General features: G+C 34.3%; 1 protein-coding gene across 2 annotated transcripts in view; it reads left to right on the forward strand.

The window, feature by feature from the left end:
• The first annotated feature begins 6,332 nt into the window (after positions 1-6,332).
• The window catches only part of bs (serum response factor blistered), a 326,459-nt gene continuing 320,635 nt past the window's right edge, over positions 6,333-12,156 (forward strand). The window contains exon 1 of one of the 2 annotated variants that reach the window (XM_074177213.1): positions 6,333-6,862. In XM_074177213.1, the coding sequence (XP_074033314.1) occupies positions 6,461-6,862 (402 nt within the window). In that variant the 5' untranslated portion in view covers positions 6,333-6,460. The remainder of the gene's footprint in view (positions 6,863-12,156) is intronic. The other variant, XM_074177215.1, reaches the window with a different exon arrangement.

Below are 12,156 nucleotides of genomic sequence, written 5' to 3' on the forward strand. Positions count from 1 at the left end.
TAGTTTATAGGTGCCTTTATAAAATTCAACTTACATTGTTTTCGAAATGCTGTTTGGTAATACGATTAAAAAGAAATACAAATGAGTGTCAAAAACAAATTTATTTCAGAAAAAAATTAACAATAATGTACATTAATAGTGAGTACGTCCACCCCTGACTCTGAGAAGTTCGGCACAACGACGAGGCATGCTTTCCACCAAATTTCTAATTATTTGTTGTGGTAACTGCTCGTAAATTGTCAAAAGAGCATCTGCAACTTGGTTTAGATTTTGGAAGGGTTGATGATCCTTCTAACGTATTTCCAGTTCATCCCAGAGCTGCTCAATAGGATTTAAATCCGGACTATTAGCTGGCCATCTCATGACATTGATATTGTACTTCTGTAGGAAATTTCTCACGACCCTGGCTACGTGTGGCCTGGCATTATCTTGTTGTAAAATAAACCCAGCACCCATATTTTGGGCAAATTGGATGACATGAGGTTCCAATGTCTCTTTTATGTAACGGACAGTCCCTTCCCGAAATACAACAAGGTCCGTGTGTCCTGTCAAAGTTATATCAGCCCATACCATTATCAACCCACCTCCTGGAACAATTTCTCACACACAGTCATCCAAATAGCGTTCACCCGGACGTCTCCATACCCGAACACGTCCGTCATTGTTGAATAACATAATTTTTTTTTATCTGTAAACATTACATTGGCCCACTGCTCTAAATTTCAATTACGATGCTCTTGATAAAAGTTTCTACGCTATCCTCGATGAGCTGAACTTAAACTAGGGGCTCTAGCAGGTCGTCTTGCGTGAAATTGTACTTCGTGAAGTCGGTTTCGTATCGTTTGGTTCGAAATTCGCGTTCCTGTAGAATCTATAAGCCGATTATGCAGTATTCTAGCAGAATCGGTGCGATCTCTAATTAGCCAAAGTCGTAACAAACGATCTTCTCTGAGGGTTGTTGCCCTTTGTCGATTGGGATAAAGGGCTCTTTTTACTATACTTTAAATTTGGTAGCGATTGCAAGCTTTGGAAACCGCAGAATGACTCACATCAAGCATTTGAGCTACACGACGCCTTGAATACCCTACTTAGATCAATGCCACTGCTTTAGCAACGTGAAAATCGTTGAGGTACACCCTAAGTATCCTCCTTCTACCCAATACACCAATATTTATTGTTTAAATTTTAAAATTTAATACCCATCACGAACTAAAGTAAAGTGAAACTAAATAAAGAACTTTTCATATTAATGATTTTGTAGCTAAAAGTACAAAAAGAAGTAAAAAAAGTGAAAAAAGTAAACAACAACTGAATGGAACATGATAAGAATTAGTATGGAGTACACACCACAAGTTTTTATCATGAAATAATACATATTTTTTTACTTATTGGATTTCAAGGATGTGTCTCTATATTCATTTTTGAGTAGTTTATGTGAAAGAAATTCCTGAAAGAATTGAAAAAAGAGGAATTAAAAATGAATAGCTGAAAATAACAATTATATTAAGCGGAAAAATTTTGAAATGAAATAGTAGTGAAAATAAAATACCAGTAAAAATAAAACAATTGAAAAAAAAATTAAAATGAAAAGTTAAGAGATTCCAAGCCAAGTAACTTCACGACGTTTCGATTGTTAAAATCCACAATCGTCTTCGGGTGATGACTGGACTAATTTCTCCGAGAGATGACTATTTATGGGTCATTCGAGTACTTTCACTTTATATCCGCTTTCCTTTTTCCGCTTCACCGATTTAGTGGGAGATGACCGTTTGGCGGGAGTTGGCCATTTCTTGATTATGGGTTTTCATATGTTGCATATCTCTAAGCTAGCTTGGCTGAATACATTGTTGGATAACCTGTATGCGGCTTCTTTGAATTTCGTCCTAAACCAATGTTCCTCTCTGTGTATGATCTCAGATTGGGACCACCCGATGTTCTGTTGATGGGTCCAAAAATGCTCTGCTGTTCCTGATTTGCTGGTTTCCCCTCCATAGAAAATAGTGCCAAAATCACAGAAAGAAATCTGATTTTCATAAAAAATAGTATTCAAGTAAATATCAGAGGCTGTAACAACAGAACAGGGAACAATGAAGATAATGATGACTTACAAATTAGTAACTTTATAATTGAGTGATTTTTGAACTACTCAACTACTAAACTATCATGTTCATTTGGGAAAATAGTTCTAATTTTTTATTTCTCCTAAAAGTTCAGATGAAATGAAAACACTCTGAAATAGATTGGTTCTTCATCAATTAGAAAATTCATATTTGTTTTGGTATGCACACTCTAATGTCAACCTCAGACAATGCCTTATACAAAAAAAAATAATTTGTTCTGTTCGAACTTTCGACTTGGATATATTTAGAAAAATAACACATACGATAATAGTAATAGAATCATGATGAAATATCAATACATATATAGAATAACAAATATCCCAAAGGGTTATATTTCTAGGAGTGTCTAATTTTTGGGAAAAAATGTTTTTGGTTTTACTACTCCATCTTGATACAAAAAAAATTACTTCTTTGCATGATCTACACATTTATGTATAGAGTTACTTCTTTTAAAATTGATCGCTTCTTCCTTTCTTTGGAATATTCCCACTTTTTTTTTTTGTATCAAGATGAAGTAGTTTCAGTATAAACAAGATTCCTTCTGGCTGATATTCAATCAAATTAGTGAATGAATGTCACAATGCCATCGATGAAATAAGTAGATCAAACTCATTTCGTGACATAAAAATTGTAATTTATGAATGAAGTGTGTGTTATTTTCTCATGATATTATCCAGATTGGTACTGAAGAGCCCTAAGGTAAGTGTCTTACGGCAAAACATCGATGTCTACCAGTGAGGAGGACAGTGTTCCATGTAAGTGAAGAAATTTTTACCTTTCATTTGGTATATTGTGTAGAAATCTTGTGAATGATATCGATTTATTTCCATAACTAATGTTTGAAATACAAACTGAGTAGAGAATAATGTTTTTTGTATAATTCAGTGTTCATATGAAAGTTTTTGTTTCGAAAGAATTTTTCTTTCGTGTAATTCAATGTTTATATAAAAAGAGCTGCTTCAGAAGGGCTTTTTCTCCCATTTTGTGTCTGAAAGTTACTTCTTTGCATGATCTCTGCATCTGTGTATATAGTTACTCCTTTTAAAATTGATTGCTTCTTCCTTTTGGAAGATTCCCACGTTTTTTTGTATCAAGATGGAGTAGTAGAAAGCCAAACATTTTTTTCCCATCAAATATTCATTTAAAAAATGTTTCAAAAGTTTTGTAGCTCGAAAAATTAACCAAGCGTTTGGCAATGATAGTGTTAATGAATGCACTCTTCGACATTGAGCCTCGAAGTGGTAGGACGATGATTTGAGAACCCTGGTGGAGACCAAACCATCACAAATGGTGCGTGGGATGACTGGGCGCTAGCTTCCATGGTATAAACCGTATTGGAAACGTTAAAAGCTCTAAAAATGGTTGCCCCACGATTTAAACCGGGCCAGGCTATCGCAGCAGAGTCCTATTGTAAGAAAATCCGGCACCTGATCAACAGAAGAGGTCCGAACTGGCTCCACGACAATGCTCGTCCACGTGTTTCACAAATCACCGTTCAAAAATTAAAACGAATTGAGGGTCGAAATTCTGCCTCACCCACTACACTCCTCAGACCTCTCGCCAAGGGAGTAACATCTCTTGAAGCACTTCGGTAAATTCGTCGTATTCATCGAATCCTTAGAGAACAATTTCAATGCTGACGGAATTAATCAACTTGTATTACGTTGGCAAAAGTGGAATGATTCAAATGACGCTTATTTCAATTGAAATGAAGTATTCACAGCCAGAAGAAGACTCATGAAAACCGACAAAACTTTTGAAACAAGCTAATACATGAAATTTAAATATTGTTATTTTCAGAGTTCTATATGAATTTTAAAAGTTTAGGCAAATTATTGGGAAAAGAGCTTTTTGATTTTCTACTTCCTCATCATTATACAAAAACAATAGGAAATATCGAATGCTGAAAACGTAAAACAAAAAAAATTCGTTGTATGATGAAGACTTTTAATGAAAGATTATGAAAATGAGACAAATTTCCTAAAAAAATGTTATTGAAAAATATCTACTATATTCAAAATGTCGTTCAAAATTAGCATTCCTATCAATTTCAAAATTTTACAGCTCGAATCATATTTCTTAATATCTTTCGTAATGTTTAAAATGCTTTTTTTGAACACTGTTTGAGGGAACTCCAATATTTCGTGGGGACTGCTTTTATGAGAAGGAAATGTTTGGGAGAAAACCCTCTTTGGAGAAGACAATATTGATTCGGATGAAAAATTGAAACTATTCTTGAAAGTTATTTCTTTTAAAAGGAGTAGGTACCTATCCTATAGAGAGTCAAGAATATTTTTTAAGTAGGTACTCCATGGAACCAATTCCGAAAACAATTTTATAAAATTCTCAGAAATCTTCTAGAAGTGGGGAAAGCTAAGGAAAGGTTTTCTTCGTTTATAAACATTTCTGTGATTGTTCAAATGAAGAAATCTAACTGAATGACAATACAAAGTTTTTATTTTTCGTACAAAATTGAAAGTTTGTTGACACATTGAATTTGATTGCATAAAGTATAAATTGAATATTTTTCGAAATATTTTTTTTTATATTATAAGTGATGACTAAATTCAGTCCCAGAATTTTTCTCCAATCCATATTCTTTAAATTTATTTGTTTTTGATTGGAATTTCATATTAGTAGCCTTTTTTGAGCAGATCAAAGTCTCTATGAAAAATGTATTGAAAATATACCTGTTGATTATTCATTGATGAGCCCAAAAAAATGACAGATATTTATGTGAAATACAATCAAATGAGAGTGAATAATAACATTCGGTTGTTGTGAATGACAAATCAATGAAAATCGTAAGTGAAAATTTTGGGGACATTTTGGGGGTTTATTATTTCTCAGCACATACTTATTGTGTTTCATGTTTTTGATATTGAAGAGATAGGAAAACATGAAGTAAAAACATGGAATGAGAAGAATGTGAAAGTGGTTTTGAACTGGTAATGAATGAATTCTTGGTTCAAAAAATCAGTAGGTACATACATTGTAACTGGTGACTACTTTCTAAACTTTTTTGAAAAATATTTATTTAGTTGAAATACCTGGACCCCCAAATTTAACAAATATACAATTAAGTGAATAATTTAACGTTGGCATCCATGTTATTTCGTTTCACAGTACAACAATACTATATATCTATATCTATGCAGTTCTTAACTGTCTCCCAAACGTTGGAGTTGTAGATTTCCTCTTGGTCGTGGTGTTTATTATTATAACCATAATGGAGAAAGCTCTCGTTTTCCAATTTCTCAATTCCACATCACTCATTTGGATTCCTCGCATATTACTGAGCAGTGAAATTAGTCCTTTTGACAGCGTGTGCCGATCATTTAGAGGAGGGATTTCGATTCTCCATCTAAGGACAACTTATCCTTATATGGAGCCGAACCATTCTAAATATGGCATTGGGCTGTCCTAACACTGCTTGTTTACATCCCACTTTTGCCTTTTATTGTCTCGCCTTTCGACTTCCTCCCATCACAACCGAATCTAGACACCCGGTAGAAATGAAACGAGGTCTCTAACCGCTTATTTTTACTTCACAGGGATGCTGAATAGGAAATTGGAGTATATTTGGAAGAATTTTGCTTATTCCAAAAACAACTATGCTCAGGTTACGTAGATTCTATCACCGAACGATGCCGCGATTAGAATTCGTGGGTCTGACAGAAACAGAACACACGAAGAGTGTGAACACTAGAGACATGCGCATTTCAACAATGCATGTATTGGCCGCAGGAGGTGCATGTTGTCAGATTTACCGACTGTTTGTATCGAAGAGGAATCAGTGGTGTATTTCGTACTGAATAAACATTTTCTTACTTTTTTCTGTTACAAGTTTTCAGATGACAGTTCACATTTTGATCGTTCAATAACAAAACTAGATATTTTTGAAATATTTTTCTGTTTCATTCTGATTAAATATCGGTAATAAGTGACTCACATAGTCAGATATTGCACTCTTTGAGAGTCATTAGTGATTATTATTAGTGCAATAATATACAAGTCATACCTGTAACAGCAACTGGTGGATAGGACGACATAGAAATGACGCATATTCAAGATGTTGAACGACAGGTTCAAAAATCTCGAAATGAATTTAGTTGTTGGTATGGACAGAGTTCCAATCGTCATATCGTATATGCTTGGAAAAACGGTGAACGTGTCAACGCCGCAGTAGACCGTTGGGCGGCGCACATCGCCCCACGATTCTGTACTACAGATCGTATTGTGCAGTCAGCTGTGTTTGTGTACAATTACGAAGTGCGCTCCGAACTTGTACGTTTCGCGAGTTCGTTGTTACATTGTTTTCTGTCAAACTGTGGTGCGAGATGGAACCACCGGGCGGGAGGGATTCCCGTTTCAACCTCGGGTACAGCATGAATTTGCTAAGTAGTGAAACTCCACCGGAAATTTACGGCAACCCCAATCTAGGCAGGCCGTCAACCAGTCTACAGCAAATGTCTCCAAGGCATACTATGGTATCTAGTGCATGTAATCGCGGCCTCAAGTCAGACTTGTACGACGAGAGAGGCATGTCCAGTCAAGGAATAGGACTCGATAGTTGTGTGAATGACATCAGCGACGATACATACTCGATGCAGTCGAAAAAGTCGCCACCGAACAACGGAAAGAAGACCAAAGGTCGTGTTAAGATCAAGATGGAGTATATCGAGAACAAACTGAGAAGGTATACCACATTTTCAAAGAGGAAAACTGGAATAATGAAGAAGGTAAGTTGGGATAAAAATATAACCTCTACGATATCTCAGACTGAAGTTAGCGCATGCACGTGAGATTATGCGCGCGCAACGCTGTCTTGTCAGATCGTACACTGTTGCCACGTATTGTGGTAGATACGTCTGTTTCAATGAAAATGGATAAATGTACCCAAAATAAGGGTGCATAAATAACAATGGGTTGTCATGAAACAATTGGATCAGTCGACTTATTTAAAAAAAGTTATGATTACTCAATAAGACATTACTTTTATCGATTGCTCAAAAACTCATGTGGAAGAAAATATTGCTCAGACTCCCTCAAATGACGATGTCTCAAAAACTAAAATTGAAAATTTCAAAGTCTGTTCTGAAAGCTTTTATGAATCGGTTACGATAATATATTTACTTTTTTCACTGTCATTTTACTGAGTATTCATTTCATTTGCACATTTCCTAGACCTTTTTGAGATATTAAGTATTCAGTCTCATTGTTATTTTCAAAATAACATTACTCTTCTACTTCTCTAACTAGGTCCTTTCAATCCTAGTTTCATTTCATGCCCTTTAATAAACTATTTGAAACATATCAATTGGAACATTCTAAATATATGACAGTTTCAAGAATGGATAACTAGTAATTTTTTGAAAATCATAAAAAGGAACTTCAAATTTGAAAATTTGGACGTCATATCATATTGAAAATATTCAACAATATATTTTAGAAATGATGCTTGTAATAAGAAATTTTTTTCAAAATTATAACTCATACCTACTCATAAGTCTTCTCGATTGATGTTCGAAATTTATGTCAGTATAAAGTATATTGACTTGCATTTATTGATTTTAATACTAACTTGCCGATAGAATCGGTCGAAAAAAAAACAGCATATCTGCGATTAAGCAGCCTTCTTTAACTTGCCGATTATGTTTACAAATGATTATTAGGAATTTTGTAGACCTGTAGGTAAATAATGACTTATCTTCTGAAATTTTCTTGACGCGACAACAACGCATTGACCATCCTCTCTATAAAAATTTACATGAGTTCTACATCTGCCAACAATTATCAAATTTCCCACTCATTTACACGCGTTTTTATCGATTACTGAACACATGCTGCATCTGTACCTGAAAAAAAACATGTATTGATTATTATATTTGGAAAATTGTCCAGCAATTCATCAGGATTGACTGAAAATACAAGTACGTGACCGAGATACTCGTGGAACTGATTCATTGTAATTTTACTTCAGAGCGATTACTTTTGAAAATTGGGCTCACTTAGCAAATTTTTTTCGTTTCGATTTAATGTTGTATTAAACTTGGATGGACTACTTAAGTGAAGATGGATTATTCATTACCTACTAATGAATTGGCGTCTTCTTCGTTACAATTCATTAGATCTTCACGAGTTTTGACTCTTATCGAGATTATGTAAAGGATTACTACTAAGTAGTAATCACTTCAAAAAGTAGTAATTGTTCATTACTTTATAATACGATAACTCACAAAGTTCAAGACCAAATCTGGGGTATTTTTCAGGAATAATCTTGAAAACTCATACTCAAATGTAAAAATTCTAGCGTTATTCATGAATGTTAGTGAAAATTCAACTAAAACCTCATACCTATGTGCAAACAGGGAAATCAGACACCCCTTTAATCAAATATTATTCGTTGTGTTTTGACTTTCTACTTCTCCATATTTATATAAAAAATGTTGGAATCTCCCAATAATTAATCTCTCCTGAAAATATGCCCTTTTCATTTCAAGGTTATTTGATTACATTTGAGATTTTGCGAAATACTCATATTAAATTATAATTGCTTGAAAGTAACTTTGTGGAAAAAATATTTTGTTCATCAAGTATTTGGATAGGTATTATGATTTTTTGCAATAAGACACTTGAAAATCAAGTGTCTGCTGAATGTATCCTGAAAACTTGCTGCATTATTATCAACTTTCATTTATTTGTCTGTTTATCACGAATCTGAATACAAAATTATTTTTGACGATGAAAACGCGTGTTTCTTGACATTCACATGCTGTAGACATTCATTCGTACGTTTCACTTGAGTTTTCGTTACCTATTTGTTGGCAATATCCTGGTAAGTAAAAGCAAAATTCTATTTTCGTTCCCAAGAACGAAAAATAACATAACATAACTAATACTAATGTTCAAGCTACACGGTACCCATTTGGGAAACTTATCAACACATTATTTAGGTAACACCTTCTGTTATGATTACTTTGTTTTAACAGCAAACATTCATATTATACAGATTGATTGGCCATAAATACAATACAGTGGTTGAATTTGTTGATTAAGAATCATCTAGGTTATGTTTTGAGCAATATTCATTGTTGTGTTGTGATGAAAAAAGTAAAATTTTTCGTTTCACTGCATCATGCATAATATAAACTGTTGAGATTAGAGGGCAAAGATAAGTAGGTATCTGTTTTCTTTATTTTAAATTCAACTTCTGAAATTTCTATGAAATTCGATGAATTTTCTGTTGAAAGTAAGACATTTGTGAAATTTTTCAAATTATTCCATTTTCTGATAACAAATTTGATTGAAGCAAAATTATCAAGTCGACATTAATTTATTTCAAACCACTGAATATTTATGAGTTACATTACATAGATAATGTTTAGTTTATAAAAAACCAAGGGAGTTCTGATGATATTATCTCCATATTATATTTTTATAAAGATTTATTAAATTCGTATTTGATTAATGGCTATGTTGTTCAAATTCTGAAAATATATACAATAATTCTGCTATAAAATGTAATCAATTCCAATCAAGCCGAAGACTTTCAATATGTTATCATAGTAATCGAAAAAGTACTATATTGTATTGTTCAATTTATAAACAACTTCTTGCTAATATTGAAGGAAATGATATACTTCCACATTATCAGTAATTTTTAGATTTCAAAATAAAGTCATAGCGCCATCTATGTGTTAGGCACGAGACTTTTAAGCTAATTTTATGGGTATATAAATCAAATTGGGCATGAATACGTGGCCTCCAACCCCAAATTACATCTTAATTACCGAACATTATTAGACTGTGTGCCATTTCGTGAAAATAGAGCTTCTCGAATTTTGGAACAGTCTCAGGATAAGACCGATTTTGGCCCGGCTCTGCCGGAGCCCAGAGGGGTAGTAGGCCTCACTTTCTCGACTGTTCCATTAACATTTCGTAGTAATTGTGGTGCGTACAAAAATTATGAGCGTACGTTCGCACTGACGGTTGATGTGGGCAAAAGATTTTCTTGATTATAGAGTGAGGTGTCGCGTTACCCGAGGCATCAATTTGGCAGCGATGATTTATATCGAGAGATTTGTTTTCACCTCAGATTTCTCTTCGGGCGTAATCATCGAGACTGTAATTAATGTCCGATAGGTTTTTAGTACCTCGACCACCAAATTTTCTTTGTGTCGGAGACGTCGGATAAATAATTACCAGTATGTGAAAAAGGAAAAGAAACTACTCAGCAATACATAAAAATCAAATTTATGATTAAAATGGCAAATCCTTGATGAAAATCCATAACTAACGTATTCAAAAAACACTTGATTGTGGAATTTTCACTAAACTATCTTATTTATTATTCGATAACACTCATATCACTGAAATCCACAATGTGACATGACATTTCAGCTTTGATAAAGTTCGTACTGAACTGTATGAACCTATACACTTTACGAATTTGTTTTTTTCAAGGACAAAACACAAGCACCACAGGAAAAACTTTAAGGCGCTCTCAGAGCGGTGCCTGTGCGAAATTAGCGATTCATATTGGATTTGGAAAAACGTTGTCAGGAGGTGTATTTCACTTAAACGGAGTTCTCCAGATGAAAGAGTTCTTTAAAAGTGAATTTCGAGGTGTCCTGAGTTGAACCTCAAAACGATGAGCAGCCACAGTCCGTCGCGTATTTCTGATATGTGCCAAGTCACTTGAACATCTCCCCTATAGAAGAGAGACGAATCTCCAACCTTTCTTGATATTCCAGACTATCAAGGATGCAAGTGATGTTATCTTCTCCAATCAGGCGGATAGATCTTTTCTGGATGGAATCCAGCAACTTCAGGGTATGTTTGTGGGCAGAGCTCCATACATGAGAACAGTACTCAGACCTTCTGAGCTTTATAAAGCATCAAAAGTTGCTGAGGTGTGTACAGTTTTCTGGTTCGGAACAGTGTTTCAAGCTTTTGAGAAGCAGCCTTTGCAATTTCTGCGACATGATTGTGCCAAGACATATTGGTGTCCATTTTAACCCCCCAATAAACTTTTTGAAGCACAAAACGGTAAACTCCGATATTTAGCAATATAAATATTCCATCAGACTCCTTCCCGATTTGAGATTAAAAGTCATAATTACGATAAAAAAGTTCGTTTTCTTCTTCTTCTTCTTAATTTTGGTCACAGCTTCCAGATTTGGCGCTATTATGACCAGTGCTTTTTTTATTATAGTGATAACTATAATAAAAACTTTGTCAAGGGAGTATAAGAGTCTAGTTTTTCACAATATTGTACTTCATTTTTTCATTCTTAATATATTTTTATTCTCTGTTTTTCTATCTCTTCTTCAATATATTATAAAAAATTATCGTCTTCTTCATAAAAGATTATTTGTTGCGATCCTACATCCGGTCCACTCCGGCCTCTAACCGGCGTGAATGAGAGTACTATTTATTTCAATACACTTAACACTATTTTTCAATTAACTTTTGATGCTGGTACGTTATTTAATGGCGGACATTCACAACACGAAATGAGTTCCATCTCCAACAATGACGTGTGCGTACCTTCTTTGTGGACGGTCGTTATCGAAATCATCTATTTGTGAGTATAAAAAACCTATAAACGACTAACGTTTGTAGAGCTATCTGTCGTCGATGTACTGAGTGCAAGAAGCTATAATTCAAACTTGAGTCCTTCGTGATAAAACGCGAATATTTCCTCTTTCTTTTTTAGTTGTGGAAAAAAATGCTGCTATAAATGTGTTTTATCGCAAATTTTATTGATTGCTCATGGGTATTCTGTCGCCGTCACATCTACACAGGTGTCAATTTGAGAACATACCACCCCTTATATTTCGGCCCCTATAGAAAACCTAAAAATGCTCAAAAACATATAAAACTTATTTTGAAGAGAGAAATTCTAAAGGAAATTTTTCATCAAATTGCACCAACCCTCTAGCAGAGGAGGACACAATCCCTAAATAGTTGGCTTTACTCTCTGGTACTTTTTGAGAAACCGTGGAATTTTGATAGTAGAATCGTGAAGATA

Source organism: Leptinotarsa decemlineata, unplaced genomic scaffold, assembly GCF_025532065.1.
Source record: "Leptinotarsa decemlineata unplaced genomic scaffold, Ldec_3_MD MMD2_tig00002159_RagTag_RagTag, whole genome shotgun sequence".
NCBI classification, from domain to species: Eukaryota; Metazoa; Arthropoda; class Insecta; order Coleoptera; family Chrysomelidae; genus Leptinotarsa; species Leptinotarsa decemlineata.